Genomic DNA, 19,694 nt, shown 5'->3' with positions numbered 1-19,694 from the left:
TAGGTTTTAAAAAAAAATCGCAAGTAAACTGTAAATTATGCTGCTCCTAAGAATTAATCATAGATATATACATGTAGACCCGAATACATCAATTAAATTCTACTCTGACCATCCAGTGAGACCAAAAAATATCTAAGAATCTACAAACTTATATATTTTTAATCCACTATGTTGTGGAATCAACAACGGCAATTGAAGCTCTGAAATATTGATATATTTGTTTCGAATTATGAATTAAATAAAAAAAAATCAATGCCGGTCCTGACTGCTTCGCATAAATTAACGTCTATTAACGTCAATAGCGCATTTCGATTACTCCATTTTACGAAATTGGAATGACGTCTAAATATTAACACAATAAAGACGTACCTCTACTATAAAGAAAAAATAAAAGAAGTGCGAAAAGGGCGATTTATGAATATAAACAATGATACATATTTAACGTTGCGATAGTGATTAGTGCTAATGGATACCAAATGCAAAAGTAAGTGTTTGATGAGTTATGCTATTGATATGTGAAAAGTTATGGTTAAATGACAGGTTTATACATTGAAGCTGTCGCTTACTGCTCATTATATTCAATCCAATCAAACTATTGAAGGGCATTCCAATGACGTAGTTATAAATTACTAAAAGTTATTATGTACAAATTTGTTTGTGATAGTTAGTTGTCGACTGTTATCACTAATTGCCCCGGCGCATATTGCAATTATGTTTAACGTTCATATCTGTTATTAATCTTTATTGGAGCTTAGCACTTATGTCTACATAAAACTAGAGACAGCGGTAAAATGGTCGCCAAGGTAACCCCTTGGCGACTTCTAGTTCAAAAAGGTCCCTATTGATGACATGTAAATTCGTCGCCAGCATTTATTTGGGTACCTATCTATAAGATCGTGGGAAAATTGTTTGCAAAGAAAAGTTCATGAAAAGTGGAGAAACATCTTGGAGGTGTTGACAAACAAAGCTTTGGACCAAAGAATCTGGTATCTAGGAGGACAATCAAGGAGCATTCTAAAAGGAATTGAGGATAAAAGCTTATCTAACCTAACCATATCATTTGTTCCTCTTCCACCAACCTACCTATAGGAATCGATTTAACCCTTGAATTCCTACATAACCTAGTGCTTTGCAAATACCGACCGATACGCGTACGAAGTAAGAAAATGATACCAAAACATAATTCAAGTGGTTATAAGAAAGAAGCAAGAAAAGCCTATATTTAGAAAGACTAAATAAGAAGGACAGAAAAAAGAGAACTGAAGGAGTAAGTCTCTGAATGAAAATGAGAAATTACGATATTAGTGGCAACCATAACAAGGCTGAACAGATCATATCGAAAGTATAACACAAAACATATTGGCTAAATGAGATCACTAGACAGGATACCAAAAAAATCGTATGAGAGCTGGAGCTTAACGTTTCAAGAAGGGCTTAGAAGGAGACTAAGCAGTCCATAGTCCTATTAAAAGAGAGATGAAGGAAAATACCGTTTAATTATTCTATTCGAAGTCCCCAAAGACATTGAATAATTTTTATCTAGGTGCAGATGAATAAAATTTATAACAAACTAATTTTTAATGTAACGATACTATATAACAATAAATCAAGGTTAGGTTAGGTTAAGTATATTTTTCATGTATGGTTATCATATCACCAAAAATCAAGGTCGTATCATCATGTTACAGATATATATCATTCTAGAACAAACAGATTTAAGAATTTCATTTTTCACAGTATTTTACAAAGCTGCAAATAGAACTTTTTATTGTTGTAAGTTTCAGATGAGGAAACAAAGACTGCAAATCTATCGAATATGGAAGATTCATGTAAAGAATCCATACCATCGCCATCTCCGGAACCAACGAAACAAAACGGTCGGAAGAGATTAATCACAGGTCTTTCTCTACTGGCTGGTTTTGGTTTAATTGTTTACGGTGGTGTTCCTGTGATAATAATCACTTGTTTTTTCATACAAGTCAAATGCTATCAAGAAATCATAAAAATAGCATACCACATGAAAAAAATACCAGATATACCTCTATTTAGAACCATTAACTGGTATTTTCTTATTACTGCCAATTACATATATTTCGGCGAGACTTTAACTAAACATACTCAAGTTTTTATAAAAAAGTATTATCTTTTACAACTATTAGCTAAGTATCATAGATTCTTCTCTTTTGTTTGGTACTTTTTGGGAATCATCTGGTTTCTCACAATGTTAAAGAAGAGACTCCTTAGGCAACAATTTAGTTTATTATTCTGGACTCACTTCATTCTAATTGCAGTTAGTTTACAGTGTTATATGACATTACAAAATATGTTTGAAGGTTTGATATGGTTCATAATTCCTATGTGGTTGATAATACTCAACGATGTTTTCGCTTATACTTTTGGTAGATTATACGGAAAAACTCCTCTGATAAGTCTGTCACCCAATAAAACACTTGAAGGCTTTATACTTGGTGGCTTGAGTACATTTATCTTAGGAGCTGTACTTTCATTTATATTTTGCCATTTTCAATATCTAGTGTGTCCTATAAAATATATTGAAATTGACGACCGTATAGTAGCGTCGACGAACTGCACCAGAAGTTATTTATTCCAACCGATTCCTTATTATATTGGTAATACCGGATTGTATTTAAATTACTACCCATTTATTCAACACTCTTTATACATGTCAATTTTTGCTAGCATCATTGCTCCTTTTGGAGGATTTTGTGCTTCGGGATTCAAAAGAGCGAACCACGTTAAAGATTTTGGAGATCTTTTCCCCGGTCATGGTGGGATTATGGATAGATTTGATTGTCAGTTTTTAATGATGACTTTTGTTAATGTATATATTAGTACTTTTGTTAAAAGTCCTGATGTTGATAATGTCTTCAAGCAAATAATGGAATTGAGTGAAGAAGCCCAACTTGATTTTTATTTACGTTTGAAAGATTCTTTGAGTGATGCTGTTCTATTAAAAACTAATTGATTTAACTACAGTATGTTCACTAAAGTTACTCACGTTTGGCGCGACAAAATAATGAGTTTGCGAAAAATAATGTTGATTTTCCTACTACATGGCGTTAAATGCTTATTCAATGAGGTTAGGCTATAAAATTTTTAGAGTTACCTCAAGGAAATTAAGGCTCAAGAAAGCCACGTTTGTCATATTTTGATTTTTACATCATTTTCTTCACTTTTTTGTTTGTGGGTGATCCTGCAATGTGACGGCACAATTTTGATGTGATTTTGAGGTTCTTCAACACTTCAAATATTTTCAAACTTAATATACTTACATAAATTAGATACATTTTTTGCTCCTAATATTGTGTTATGAATGAAAATTGAAAAATTTTACTATAGCAAAAATAATTAACTAAAATAAGCGCACTGTATATTCCATGTGAAAATTGATGCTCAACATCTATCATAAGTTCAGGCTTGATTTTAGTTAGATACCTTTTTTATAATATTTTTCTTTTCACCACGAAGAAAATATTTCACCATAAACGATAATAACAAAAAAGCTATAATTTAAATATTAAATTTAAATTTAGTTTCTAATAAACAACAATTAAAATATTCCAGATTTTTGTTACATACATATATTTAAATAATTATGTTTGAACGTATCAGTGAAGTTAACAATCGTGTACATAAACATGCAGTTTATGATTAAATGATCAAATAAAGGTTAATATCATTGTAGGTTAATGAAAACTAATGCAATTGTAATAATATAGAATCATTAATAAATTTTCTACTAATATAAAGGACGAATTTAATTTATTAAACTCACGTATTAAAAAAAAAAGATGTTTAAAAATTCATTTGTATGTATTTTCTTTTACTTCGGATGAGGAAAAATTGCAGCGCTGGCTCATTGAAAATATGATGATATCTATGATAACGAGTGCATCACTAAACACCTGAGTTGTCACTGAAACTCTTAAGAAATCTAGGAAAACCGACATATTCCGTCACGAAAATTCGCTCAGAAAGTAAACATCAACCTTCAAAACAATTTTGTACCATATATACAAGAAATAGCTCAGGACTTGTATTTCTATTAATGAATTCTTGTTACCACAAAATAGAACCATTATTGAAATAAATGACTCGTGTTTGGTGGGTATTTCTCAAACTATTAATCCGACTATCAACAACAGAAGCAATTGAAGCCAGCAATCGAAGAAATATGTTTACTAGAGAACCGTCAAAAAAAAGAAGTTGTATCTTCCCTACAGTACTAGTCTTTCGCCATCTTTCTATCAATGATCCAGCCAAAAGTTTCTCAATTTTGTGAAGCTGGTTCTATAAGAAGTTTATGAAAAATGTTCAAATGAGTTTTCCACCCAATGCTACAATGTCAGAATTATAAGTTAACTTGATATTTCTTTGACCTACCAACTTTTTATAATCTTTTGTCAATACTCGTTTATTTGTTTTTCTATATATTTATTGTCGGTTCAAAGGTTATTAGCGACATATACAATATTACAATTTTTGTTAAGTAGTTAAATTATATTGTTTGTGTGTCACTTTAATGTGCCTTAAATGAACTGTTTTCCATGGCTGAATGCATGGTTTGATAAATTTTAATATTGACTACGATCTGTTCCTCTCTGAACTTCATAGTCATTAGCTATCACTTTGCGCATAATTGCTGCCTCAATATTATCTGCTGATTATTTGACTCATTGGTCATCTTTTTCGTTTCATGGGATGCTGGTAGGCGATGGGACCCAAATAATTGTTATGTCTGCCTTAGATGGAAGGTTTAGTTGAGTTTGAATGAGGAGACCTAGTTGATGTTTGGGAAAAAGTTGTTGAATGCTGATAGAGTCCATGATCATTACTATTTTATTATATTGATTTCTTCTGGCCATGATTAGTGCCTGTAATAAAATCAAATGAATTATTGTGGATTCAGTGTGACCCGTTTGTGCTGTTATATATAATTGTTTTATTAAAAAATCAAAACCTGTTTGTAACAAAGATAAGTGGATACTTCTAGTCTCTTTCAATTTTTTTATTTACTATAACTTTTGGAATAGAAGTAACTAACAATTTCAAAGTTTATCAACTCTATACCACTTTAGAAGCATCTGAAAAAAACGCTATGAAAATTCATTGAATTTTGTCTAAGTCTGAGGTCTAAGCAGTCGCTCAACATTGTTTCTGTTCGTTCTATAATTTTAATTTTATCATGAGGAATTTGGAGAACGTCGAACATTTCTAACAAGCTCGAAACCAGTGGAGTGAATTCTTCTACAAAATAGTTAATTAAATATTTCGTGTATTCAGAAGATTCTCAAGATTATTTCATCGTTTGAACTCAGCAACAAAGATGTAACAATGATTTTAGCTTCCCTTGTATTTTACATGTAGAGATTGTATAATAAATTTAAACTAAAAGTTTATAAATAGTTTCATTATATACCTACTATTTGGCGAAGAAAGTGTAGCAATAAATTCGAAATAAGAACTAAACAGATATATAGATAGAAATAGATTGATAAAAGCTTCACTTTTCTTAGCCATGTTTCTGATTATATGGGAGTAGTAAGTGGAATAAGTTCTATTCCTGTCGACGCAATCTGTATTTGGGAACCAGTTTAAACTTGTAAGAAAAAATTGGCATAATCTCAAGTGATCTAGTAAGTACAGCTTATTGTATCAATCAACAAAGATTTTTTGTATCGCCTTTCGAAGGAGTGTATTTCAACAAGAGATTACTCTCGCAAATGAGCATTAAACCATTAGAAAATTGTATTGTAAACAGATCACTATCCACTTTCTCACAACTTTGGACATGAATGGAAGCAGTATCGTATTCAGTTTTTTCATTCTCACGAATTGACAATTCTAGTGTTGATATTTTTAAATTTTGATTATACTTCGAATACCATACTTCTTACATTTTGTTAATAATTTAGATAAAATTGAGATAAACGGATTGATGTGACATAATTTTCTTATTGCTGCATGTGACTAATGAAAATTTACAACTAAATTCGAAAATAAGTTTAATAAATATTCATATTGATGACTGATTTGGTAACTGATACAAAAATGTAGCAAGTAAATATCGTCTGAGAGAAGGAAATGAAGCAGGAGTTATTCGTTGAGAATTCTCTCTCTGATTCATGTGTATTTAAGAACAATACTACTATGGAATGGTTGAGCTTCGAATTTGTATCAATATATAATTGTACAGTAATCCTCACAAAAATTAACAATAATTACAATAATTCTTCTAAGCAATTATCAGTAAAATTTGAAAAAATATATCAGGATAATATGCCAACCAAAGAGATTATATTCCATATAAATAAGTATCTTAACGTTGTGTCCTACGAAACATGGGATGTTCATGGCAGTACGCAGACAATTATCTATAAATAATGTCATGATGTTTTCCACGTTATTTGGCTGATATCCAACCTAAAACCTAACAAATGCTAGATATTTCATATGTTACATTCTGATACAACTCTGTACGAAGATATATCTAGCAGGTAGACAAAATAAAGATGTCCGTTACCGAAAAATTACTGAAAAACGTTAAAGATCTCACACACCTGAATAACTATTCACGTTGGTGAAGCGTTACTAAATTTACAGTGGATTCTTAATGGAAAGTCTTGTGTGAGGTCCATATAGGTAAGTTAACAAAAGTACGTCAACAATATTTGGAACAGTACAGGACCTGCTCAAGGACAACATTATGATTGATATATATCGTGTTGATATACTTTTTGGAATGTAACATGAACATATTTGCATTCAAAATTCTCTACATAAAGCGGTAACAATTTTAATTTCAATTTAATATTAACATAACTAATCGAAACCAAAGGAGAATATCACGAAGTGATAAATTTTAGAAAGGGGAATTTGTTATAGCAATTGCAAATTACCGTCCTTTTGCAGATGGAATGTTTATTGTAGGTATATCTGAAAAATATCAAGATATAAGGTTCCTGGATTGAAAAATGGGTGATAAGTCGTTAACTATTGATGATAACATTGCCTTTTAAATTTAATCGATTATAAATATTTAATATATAAAAGGATTGAAAACTCAAGGAGGAAATTACTTTGAGACGAATAAAATTACTTAGTATTGCATCCAATATAATATTGGAAACCGTTTTTTCTATTCAATTTATCATATAGAAAAATTGATACACGCCATGAAGGACGTATGAGATCTCATTTGAACAACATTGCCTGAATTTTAAAGCTGGTAATAAAAAATGATTTTACCAGTATTTTTAGTTGATAAATGAATACATTGTAATCAAATTTGGACACAAAGTTTTTATTATCGCCTTTCGAGCCAATACAAATATGCCATCGCTTAATCCATTACCTTAAAGAAATTACTTTTTAATGCTTCAATTGACTGCGCGTTCCGTGAAGCAAATATTCAAGTTTCGGAATGAGGAAAAAGTCATAAGAAGCAAAATCGAAAAAGGGGACTGAACGATGATTCTTGTTCAGTGTTTGCCCTAAAATTCAGTCACAATCAGGCTGAAATGTGTCGGTGCATTATTATTGTAAGGAATGTCTGTATTCCAGTCATAAACCACGAACTGCTTTATGTAGACGCCTTAAAACGGACTCCTTATTGACCATTCGGAATGAATTTATGGTGAAATATACCAAGGTAATCGAAGAATTCGTTGAGCTTTACCTTTATTTTCGACCGACTTTGACGTGATATTTTCAGCCTTGGCTCATTTTTGGTGCACCATTTCCTAAATTATTGGTCAGTTTAGACGCCAAAATATGTTGATTAGATCAGTAAGTTTCCTCAACGTTTTTGATGTTTTTTTTTTCATGGTCACTATCCCCAGACAAACTTTACGCACCGTCAACAAACAGCTGCCAAAGACAATATGTAGTTATGTGCAATCATGAAACGGAAGAGAATTCGGCTAGATCCATTAGGATTATCATTTGAAAAAATGTTATCCCTTGCATTCATTCAAAATTACAATCGAATAAAAAATACTGCAGAGATAGGATACATGCTCTGGAAAGTAACAATCCAGATTGTATCCGGTGTTATTTTTCTTATATAATTTAAATAGAGAATAATTCTATTTTGTATTTTATTTGTGGAATATTTTGTTAATACGTTCCTGTACACTCCAAATAACACGGAACCGTTTCTAATTCAGCCATATTAAATCTGATATTCATGGTTTATAACTCACAAATAAGCCAAAAATCTTCTTTTCTTGATGCCCTTTTATGCCACTTTTCTTCATTGTTCTTTTTTTCAAAAACTTTACAACGGTAATAAATTGTTCCATACATAATTCCGTATTGTAATGACTTTCAATAGGTGAATTCAAGTAATAATATGAATAATTGAAGGTATTTAACTGTTTCTATGCTTGTAGAATGAAATTAACCATTCATTACCGGCGGAGGTCAAGTATTTATGATTACGTTAATGTAATTGAATAACTACTAGCCTATCTATTTAAAATCATTTTCAATAATATCTTGCAAGAAATTATTAGCTGCTTTATAAGATTAAACATAGCTTTACCAATTACTTTGTAATGTAATAATTTTTTTTTAATTTCAGAAACTGGACGATATCGAAGACGCTTCAGATGAACTGGTATTATCAACAGAGGTTTCAGTGGAGCTCAGTGGGGCTGATCATGTTCTTATTATGACTTACAGATGTAGTCCCAACAGGTCTAGGTGTACTAATACAAGGGTTGTCTGAGAAGTTTCCGACCTAAAGATAACAGCATAGTCTCATTTTAAGTGTGTATACTTAGTCTAGCGATGATTCTACCTTCTAACCCTTCCAAATAATATTTGCAGTCTCTCTTCTCAAAATAGGCGTTTACGTGTGTGATAACGTCTTCGTCTGATGAATATCCCTCTCCTGTAAAAAAAGTCGCTTGTAGCCAGAAAGGGTAAATACGATGAAAGGTCAATCATTTTCAAGAGCAATTTGTTAATTTTATGGTGATCACGTTGTCCTGATGGAAAAGCACTTTCTTCTTCTTCAAGTATGGTAACTTTATGAAAGTCATCCCTTTGCCATATTTAGTTCCCGTTATTGTTTTATCGGCGCCCAATGCGCTGATAACTTACGTAAGCATAACCATTCAGGCAGTATATAGCAAATGAATTCTTTTGACATGTAATAGCCTCTTTTATCTCTCTAACCTTACTCAGAGTATCATTCACTATAATCTGATGAACTTTTCGATTATATCGCCAGTTGACGCAGTTAATAAAAGTAATAACCAGTGAGGGGTTGGGATAGGTTGGATATTTGTTCAATGGTAAGAAGTGATCCGATTCCGTGTTCTCAATTTGTCTACTCCTTGGAATTGCACCAAGGAAATGATACGCTGATAAAATCAAAACAAAGGATTTCCACTATTCACCTCTGACATAATTTCGAAATTCAATATTTCTACTATTTATTCCGCCGTTTTTTAAAGGAGAAAACAACTACTTTCCTGGCTAATGCCTCGACGAATATTGAATTACAGCTTCTCTAAAGAGCGTGACGTAAACCGACCTTTTTGTCGATATCAACAGCAAGGAAAGGTTGTACTACTGACTAGTTTCGACGTTTTTACGTCTCATCATTCCCATTGAGGATGTTAATATCGACGAAAAGGTCGATTTACATCACGCTGGGTAATTGAGATTCAAAATTCACTATTCAAAGTGACGTTGATAGACATATTGATTAATTTCAATTAGTCAAAATGGTGTGCTAAAAATATAGAAAATTAGGCTATTAAAATAGATTCAAATACATTTTTTGCATTGCTATTATTGTTAGAAGAGGAAATAAAAGAGGAACTGGCAATTCAAACAGTTAAATGTTTCAATAAGAAAGAGGATGAGGTTTTTGTATTTCGATAGAGTCGGTACCTTCAATATTATCGTACAACATATGCTCATGGACATTAACCCAAACATAGGGAGCATTCTAGAATTTCCATAAAGAAGAAATCTAAATTTATCAATACTTCAATGTCGAATTTTGAGAATGTTTCAACTATTTTTTCGGAGTAATAAGAATCTAATTCTATTTGAATTCACAAACTATCTCCATACACGGCGACGAATCCAGCTCAATAGATATGAACCGCAAATCGCGACAAATCAACGGCATGACTGCACAGCGGATTAAAAAACACCATTCCCATTTAAATAAACTGATTGGAGAAAATTGTTAGTCACTCGCCGCAGTAGGTCGCCGCAAAGAAACCGAGGCTTAGCAAGGAATAGTGACTTTACATTTGAGATGGTTCTGCAAAATTTAAATCACTTATAAATTTTTAATTTTGCAAAAAAATTAAGCTGATTCATCAGCTGTTATATATCCAAAAATATGCTGTCTTCATAGTTTTTCACGTTTCAATTTGACAATTCTAGATTTAAATTCTTCAAAAATCACTGAACGAAGTTTATTATTATCCAATTTGATGCCAGCTAGTACAATACCCTGCAACAAAATAAGAAGATGATTGCTCGGATGAAATTAAGATTGGTCTTTCTTTTAACAAAAGTTTCAAGTTTCTTGCAACAAAAGTTTAAATTTAATTTAATAAAACTTGAGAAAAAGTTTTAATATAAAATAAAGGAGGGGTTGCGAATTCCACCCCTATAATGTAACAAGAATATTGAAAAATACCCTTGGTTAGCCCTTTGTAAGTACAAATTTCTAGCTTCACTGAAACTTTAGAAAAAAAATTATGCTTCATATTTTTATGGTAATATCGTTCATACGAGCAATCACCTCCTAAATTTTTCCGTTTTCAGAAACACTCTATATATCAAGACTACTATGTTTTTCTAGGCAAAATTATCAATTTCAGTCTAAATAAAAGAATGTCTAGTTTGATCTAATTCAGAAAAATATATGAATTGAGTGAGGAGGAAAGTGATTCAAATGGAATTATTCAGCATCATATAAAAACTCTCAACTATTCCAATTTTTTTCAATACAAACATAGAAGTAAAATGGCGTTCCACAACTTTTTCTTGCCTTGAATATATTTTATATTATTTTTAGAAATTCTCTTTAGATTTATCCTTATAAGAAGACACACATCTCTTTAGACTTTAGAAGAACAAGATTTACGATAAGATCTAAGAATGACAAGCAAAAATTGCAGAATATCTGTCTTAAGCCTCTAATTGCCTTTCAGCAGTTTAAATTGACGTGCGTAACCTATAATTAGACGGTAATCGATCGTATCCTCGCAGTAAGTATAAATCAGAACTGAAAGCTGGATTGTTTTATTGAATGAATCACAGTTTAATATAAAATTATTATTATTACAGAACAAATTATAATTAGTGATACAAACTACGGCTTTCTGGGTAAAAATCCTGTGTATAAGTCTTTTCATTATAATCCGAATTTAATCGTATTTCATCTTTTATTCTTCCAAATTCATTGAGATTTCGTATTGAAATTTTTTTATAATTTCTCAACAATCAGAATATTCCTTTACATTGACCACGATTATTTCAGTCGTTCATTCTTTTTGGTACTAAAGGTTCTTCTAATAGTAATAGTTTCCATGGTTTTTTTAATATCCTTATATTCTTGATACATCTAGATCTACTTGGTTGATGTAGTCCGAAAGACACCATGGGACATGTATTATTTGTCGAAGTATTTTGGATTGAAATCTCTGGATGATTTGTAGGTTAGACTTTGAAACACAGTCCCATATTTTGACTCCAATGGGCTCAATGATTCTTTTCGTTCATTTGTCTTGATGTCAAATTGTTTTCCCTCTTTGTTGTTTCAAATTGAGTCTCATATCCAAGTACATTTCTAGGTATTTAGCACTGTCTTCTTGTAGTACTTTTTGGTATTGTTTAATATGATTATTGGGCATGTATCCTTTTGGTGATGGGGGATCAATTTTTGTAACATCAAGTTTACTTCTCGTAAAAGCAGTTTTTCATATAGTTTGGAAGTAACATTGAATAGACTTATTGGGAAATACAATGTGACGTAGTTTGAGTCCTCACTAGATTGATTTATCATTATTATATATTATTTATATTTATATATATATAAATTATATAATTAGATTATAGATAGCTTGAATACAGTACAACATCGTAAATCCGGTATCGCTAGGAAAGGATTGGTGATTTTATATTTTTCCGTATTTTCGAACATTTGAATGCATTTATGGTGACGCCATCTATCGCACTAACGAGAAATCATATCGCATTACATAATAATGTAAACAGAGGGAAAGGGATGCATAAAATATAATAAAATCTCATTTAATACTGTTCAAGAAACATTTATAAAATAATAATAATAAAAAGATTAAATACATATTGTGTCTAGTGTCAAATACAGAAGCTAAAAATTACGATACGAACGAATTTTAGATATTCCGGATTTACGATGTTCAGCTGTATTCCTTTTTGGCAATTCTTCCCGAATCTTGATAGTCATAACCTAATTTTTTTAGATTCATTCGGTTTATCTCCTCTTTTATTTCTTTTATATTTTTGTCAGATTCTTCCATTATGACATATTTTTCTAACCGCTTGCTAACAAAAATGGAGGATTTCCTTTTTTGCATAGATAACAAATGGACTTGGACTTTGAATGAAATTTAGATGATTTATGTTCTATAAACAAGACACAGTATGCGGTCTGAGTATGCCTTTCCAATTCATAAATGAATGTCAGACAAACTACGCCAGAGCATATCTTGTAATTGCTATTAATCCATAATAGTTCATCTACCTCAACAAATTATGTTCACAATAAAACTTCCTTCATAGACAACGCCATATCTGGAAAACTTCGTCATTTTTTCAGTAAAAAAAGATCTCTGATAACCAAAATTTATTTAGAGTAGAGTAAAGAGCACTTGATGGTTAAGGATTAGTGTCACTGCTCACAAAATGATGATAAATGATACTTCAAAATCATCAAAGAAATGAAAGATGAGTTGACTTCTCAAATAAACCTCAAGTATCTCACAATCATAGTACTTTATCGGAACACTTGACATATCACTGCAAGAACAATACAAAAAAGTATAAGCTTGCAATTCCAATAACTTAGCAGAACGAATTAGGAACTAGCTTCAATTGAGATAAAAGATCAGTAAAATGGGTTGAAATGAAATGTATCTAATTTTAACAAGCTTATTTCAAACGAATCAAATTTAAAAACTGTTCAATTTTACTGGTGTTGTTTTTATTGATGGATACAACTTACACACTTCACTTTAAAAAAATGTTGTTTTTATGAATTATATCTACTCCTAATCAATTTAGATAAATGTCACTTGAATTATTTTGATTTTTGCACATTAAATACATAAACAATTAATGGCGGCTGTACACTCTTGCCGAGAGCTTTAACCCTACCCTGAAAGATATTAATGAGAGGGTGTCAATGGGGTGATTATTTATTTGATATCGTTTTTTATAATGTGAAAAAATGGAAAAAAACAGGTTTTTTGGGTTAATCTTTCCTCATTTGTATTCTAATTGAAGGTCTTGATGAGGGGGTGTCAATGGGGTGTGTATTTGTTTGATATTGTATTTCATAACACGAAAAATGGAAAAAACGTTTTTTTTTGGTTTTTACTCTACCTTGTTTGTACTCTAATGTAAGGTATTGCTAAGGGAGTATCAATGGGGTGATCATTTGTTTAATATCCTCTTTTATAACGTGGAAAAATGGAAAAAACCATGTTTTATGGTTTTAACTTTACCTTGTTCGTACTCTGATGAGAAGTCTTGATGAATGGGTGTCAATGTGATGACTAATTGATTAATTTCGTCTTTTATAACGGGAAAATGGAAAAAAATGTGTTTTTTGGTTTTAATTAAGAACTCTGATGAGAAGTCTTGATGAGGGGGTATCAATGGGGTGATTATTTGTGTAACATCGTCTTTTATAACGTAGAAAAATGGAAAAAACGTGTTTTTTGATTTTAAATAAGAACTCTGATGAGAAGTCTTGATGAGTGGGTGTCAATGGGGTGATTAATTATTCAATTTCTTCATTTATAACGGGGGAAAATGTGTTTTTTTGGTTACAACCCTACCTTGTTCGTACTCTAATGAAAGGTCTTCATAAGTGGGTATCAATGGGGTGATTATTTGTTTAACATCGTCTTTTATAACGTGGAAAAATGGAAAAAACGTGTTTTTTGGTTTTAAATAAGAACTCTGATGAGAAGTCTTGATGAAGGGGTATCAATGGGGTAATTATTTGTTTAACATCGTCTTTTATAACGTGGAAAAATGGAAAAAAACGTGTTTTTGGTTTTAAATAAGAACTCTGATGAGAAGTCTTGATGAGGGGGTATCAATGGGGTGATTATTTATTTGATATCGTTTTTTATAATGTGAAAAAATGGAAAAAAACGAGTTTTTTTGGTTTTAAATAAGAACTCTGATGAGAAGTCTTGATGAGGGGGTATCAATGGGGTGATTATTTGCTTAATATCGTCTTTTATAACATGGAAAAATGGAAAAAAACGTGTTTTTTTTGGTTTTAAATAAGAACTCTGTGGAGAAGTCTTTATGAGTGGGTGTCAATGGGGTGATTAATTATTCAATTTCTTCATTTATAACGGGGGAAAATGTGTTTTTTTGGTTCCAACCGTACCTTGTTCGTACTCTAATGAAAGGTCTTCATAAGTGGGTTTCAATGGGGTGATTATTTGTTCGATATCGTTTTTCATAACGCGTAAAATGAAAAAAAAAACGTTTTTTTTTGGTTTAAACACATTAGAAGTAGTTATGCGCGTTTAATTATTATTTATATGTTCATACGTATCATAAAAATATTTGTTTCTAGCTTGTTGACATTTTGCACCAAATTTTGAATTTTTTGTAGGTGTCCCTTAAAGTGTCCTTTCTTTTACCTCAGTTGATCCTCATGGATTTTACTCTATTCCGATATTCTAACCTAAGCATCATGTAATTTTTTTATCTCTATGACTTGGATCCCACAGTACGGATTCTGTTTGATATATTTCTAGACTTTTATTCACTTTCATTGTTCGTTAATATTTAATTCGTTAATGAGACGTATACTTCGTGCAGCTACTACTTATACTCTGAAGCGTAGGAGAGTGTACAGTAATGTCATCGATTCCCCTCGCGAGAAATCCCGAGACCCTTTGACTCGGAAACGAAAAACCGACTCTTGGTCTCTGCTTGTCTCGAGGTGTCTCGCAGAGAGTGTACAGCCGCCATAGTGAAACCATTTTAGGTTAACTTAACACTAAATATAAGTCACCTTTTTCTTTATGAACTTCTACTCCCTGCTAGAAGCGCATACAACTTGAATAGCTTTTGATGACACATATCTGGCGACAAAGTTTGTAGATCTCACGATCATTCTGAACAAATTTTGAAAATTGAATTTACAGCTTACGTCAACCAGCACAATCCAAAATGAAACATTAAACATAATTCAGTTGGTTGTTCAAACCTTACAGTTCATTTTATAATTTCAAATAATTTATAACATTGTGAGTTATGAACTACATTTTAGCCCGTTGAATAATAAACTAATATAGTAATTGTTATAACAGAACTTTTACAATAGTCAATCATCTTTAGGAATTAGAAAATAACACCTATTATTTCCAAAGGTATCTAATAATAATCATACATCATATTCAACATCACGTATTACGTGCTGAATAAAATCTTGGCGTGGGCGTGAAATGTTAGAATCAAAGAAGAAAAGAGAAAATGAAGAGGAAAGCCGAGAATTTCAAGAGTTATTAGAGTTAAGTAGCCTTGTCGGTGGCATACAAGTAGTGTCGCATCATGTCAAAGGTCTCGTCAATGTAGTTGCCATTATAAAACAATCTTTACACACTTTGTCGGTTCTCTTTTTAATATCAACAGTGGCGTTCTCTCATTCATCATTATAATACTTGATAGAAGTTTACTTAGCACTACTTTCCTCGAATATTAATGGTATAAACCGACGCGTTCGCCAAATTTTTAAAATTGTAAGCCAGTTCAAAATTTGGACGACATCAATCAATAACACGATTAAAGTGGAAAGAATTGATTCTAATGACCAAAACGCTATGTTCTTATTGAACTTCATACATATATGTTATTATTAATTTCGTAGAAAATTTTCTACAAACACTAATGTTTGCGAATTCATCTGCTCAAGTTCAAGTCAAATGTTACATATTTTTCATTGCTGCAAATTCAATTGAGCTTATTTCCCGTAATGTATACAATCAATTAACATAATGTATCTTTACGTTCAATAACGTTAAAATTCAGTGTTTGATCAAATACGTTTATCCATTTAAATTTGATTGTCAAAAACCTTCACCAAGCATAATGTAAAAAAGAAGCTGCTGAAAATGTGCAGAATATTATGTTACGAAACAAAACTTATTTTCTCATTATCTTTTTAAATTATTTGGTTGGGTTTATTCAATCAGTTATGTTTGTTGTACGCCTCTGTCGGGTGTCACTCACGTCTTTCCCCTCTTTTTTTCGAAATCTCACTTCTTAACACCCCACGTTGTGCGCGTTGTCCTCTGCGAGTAGCTCACTATACCTCACCACCCCGAACCTTCTCTCTCCGTCTTTTTCATCTCTCTATCTCTTCACTGTATTCTGACACCACTGATTATTCTTCAAAGACTTACCGCTCATGTTTGTTATGGTGATCAGTAGTCACAGCTCCGGTTAGAGATACTTCCGGGTAAAGCGCCCGGAGGAGTCCTTTAAGGATTTTCTTTAAGGATCTCTGGTGATATATGTGTTAGTAATTTTGAATGTTTCGACCGTGTAATGTTATTTTTTTCATTGGTAGACATGACACTGTATGTGCTTGTTCTCGTGTGATTTTTTAAATATTTTATTTAATAATGTGATCCTTGAAGGATGACTATTAATTGTAATATTCGGATATTGTTTACAGTCTTTGTTGTTTTTTCTTCTTGGTAAGTTAACTTTCTATCATTTTCAGATACTTATTTGAACGAATGGCCTAAATGTATTTTTTTGTCATAAATATAACAAAAACTACATTAACATATTCAGTAATGAAATGCTTATTAGATCCGATTATCTTCCACTAAACTTGAATTATAAATATATAGAGCCCCATCTACTAATATACTATGTTATACTTATCGTAATTGTAGAAAATGGGATCAATGTTGTGAGAAAATATGAAAAATTCATTAAGAAATGATGGTAATTACTCGAAAGAATCTTAGCTACTTCATTCCATATCCATTGAAACTAGAATGCATTGTAAATATAAGGATTAAATTATTGTATCATTTATATCGTTTGTTTTGTTGAAAAAATTATATACATTTCAATGAAGATTGATATTCATAGAATCATTTGAAATATAGAGAGTAACAGGAAATAGAAATCACAAAAGTATACGGACAATAATCACTTATGTTGATTTTCTACCTTTTCTATAAATTACTTCACATTTTTAAAAATATTGAGAAGAACCGGAGTAAATATTATATTTTTTATATTATACTTTTTACATTTTCAGAAATGTTATTATTATTAATAGTGATCATTCTTTTCTTGTAATTTTCAACTTATTAAAGCATTCAATGTAGTTGAGGAATCTCATATAATTTGGCTTACATGATGCTTGCCAAAAAATAAGAAATAACGAAATTAATCATAGATACAGGTTTACAATGTGTGTTACAAAAGTTTTTCAAAAAGTTAAAAAACGTCTTTATATCAAAATGAATCGTTTCGGTGAAGCTTCATATTTAGAAAAGAGGATAAATACGTTGAAATGCAAACAAAAATGCGTTTGGAATAAATTTCCAGCATTATGTAAATAGCAAAAATATGAGTTTATTGAAGAAGAATACGAACGACTACTTGAACATAAAGCAAACCAATAGTACAAATTTTAAAGATAGAGTGGAAATAATTTGGGATATCAGCGCAAAGCTTTCCTTGATATTGATAGGAGAGTAGACTCATTTAAAGACATAGTTTTTGAGTACTCATGTACAGCCAAAAAAGCAGAGCTACAAGCACTTTCGGCGTGAAAAAATACAATTTTGCAGCTCCCTCAACTGAGTGAAAACGCATGGATTACAAATATCTGACATCGATCTCGTGTAGCGTGGATGCATCAAAATATCCAAATCGATCTCCGTTAAATTTGGACGAATCACAAAAAATATGTACAGTGTTATCGAGATGTGAGACAATCCCTTTCCTATTTTTAATCACTAACTTCCATCAGTTATTTAAACTACATAGTCGAATTGATAATCTCGCCAAATTCGAGCAGAACACTGGGAGCAATACATTTCTAATTCCACCTAAATATCACAATCTTTGACCTCAATAGGAGCTTCCAAAGTGTATGTGAAACTTTTTCAGGCTTTAACCTTTTTTGCACATTATTGCTACAGATGATGTCAATCAAAACAACACCAAATATCAAAACGACTCGATTGTTTAAAACTTCAAATTTAGATTGGAATGACAGAAAATTCATAGGAAAAATTTGCAATAGTTTATGACTAACTCAATAAGTGGAGACGTCTAGATACGCAATATTCGGATTGATATCAAGAAGGTTAAAGTTAACTACTCATTCTACTCATTCCAATCACTCCTCTGCGTTTAGCAACTTACAAGAAGTCGTTTAAATTATTTGACATCTTTCAAGTGAGTAACACCTAAAGCACAGCAATGAATTAATTTAAATACTTTTACGCTTTTACGTTCAATATCATAACGTAAACCACTCGAGCAATCGTAAAATCGATTACTTTGCGATTAATACGCATTACGTCGAGTTACGAACAAAAAATAACGATAAGTTCTCATTTTATAATAACTGATAATACCCGATACTTTAAAAATTAGTTGTTTTGGAGATTTATTGAATAAAGATAAAACAGAAAAAAGTTATAAACCAAATAAAGCAATTTTCACTGATATTATAGCAACTGTTGTGAAATATTGTACTTCGATGTACGAAACGGTAATGGAGAGAATTATGAAGAAAATATTGTTATAAAGACGTAAAAGGTTACGATACAACAAGAAAAATATATGTCGAAATTAAAATGAAAATTACAGGACAAAAGAATGGTTTATGCCTCAGCATACTCAGATTATACTGAGAGATAGAATAGGATAAAAATACACCAGGAAGATTACAAATTTTCAAAATGAGAAAGAAGCTAATAAATTACCATTTGATTATTTACTACTCAACCATAATGAAATAAGCTGTTGTGAATCATAATTTCCAATTGAAGTATATTGAAGAACATGATACTGTGATTGCAATTCAATCGAACCAAAACATAATGAATAAAATCTAATTTTCAACACGCTACAGAGAAAATATTAGCTGAGAAAACTTTGCTTCTACCACTTTATATTCATAGAAAATTGATATTGTCTTGATTAAACGTTTGTTAGAAACAGTTTACCCAATATACCATTCAATGTTGAAGTCAACAAAGATGAATCCAGCACGTTACTTAAACAATTATTGATGCGTAGAGCTTTGCCAAAAGAGTAAAGATGTGTTCGTTATGTGGCTAATTTTCTGATCATTTAACAATTATTCGAGGGATTAGTATATTCATAGAAACATGATCACAGTAATTAACAAACACTTTCAC

At 31.3% G+C, this 19,694-nt stretch overlaps 2 protein-coding genes across 3 annotated transcripts in view; both read left to right on the top strand.

Moving 5' to 3' along the window:
* Positions 1–276: 276 nt before the first annotated feature.
* Positions 277–5,424, top strand: LOC130899447 (phosphatidate cytidylyltransferase, photoreceptor-specific-like). Of its 2 annotated transcripts, none has more exons than XM_057809384.1 (2): positions 277–484; positions 1,779–5,424. In XM_057809384.1, exons 1-2 carry the CDS (start codon positions 466–468, stop codon positions 2,984–2,986), a joined length of 1,227 nt encoding a protein of 408 aa, XP_057665367.1. In that variant the 5' UTR covers positions 277–465; the 3' UTR covers positions 2,987–5,424. The 2 variants fall into 2 exon arrangements, with proteins under 2 accessions (XP_057665367.1, XP_057665368.1); XM_057809385.1 differs by having other exon boundaries at positions 296–484; positions 1,785–5,424.
* Positions 5,425–16,690: 11,266 nt separating this feature from the next.
* LOC130899446 (protein Wnt-10a) overlaps positions 16,691–19,694 on the top strand; it is a 57,309-nt gene continuing 54,305 nt past the window's right edge. Inside the window, exon 1 of the mRNA XM_057809383.1 lies at positions 16,691–16,994. Coding sequence (XP_057665366.1) covers positions 16,936–16,994 — 59 coding nt within the window. The 5' untranslated portion in view covers positions 16,691–16,935. The remainder of the gene's footprint in view (positions 16,995–19,694) is intronic.

The sequence above is a fragment of the Diorhabda carinulata genome, chromosome 11 (assembly GCF_026250575.1).
Source record: "Diorhabda carinulata isolate Delta chromosome 11, icDioCari1.1, whole genome shotgun sequence".
NCBI lineage: Eukaryota > Metazoa > Arthropoda > Insecta > Coleoptera > Chrysomelidae > Diorhabda > Diorhabda carinulata.
Note: the sequence above shows the minus strand (reverse complement) of the source record. Positions and strands in the feature narration are given on the sequence as shown.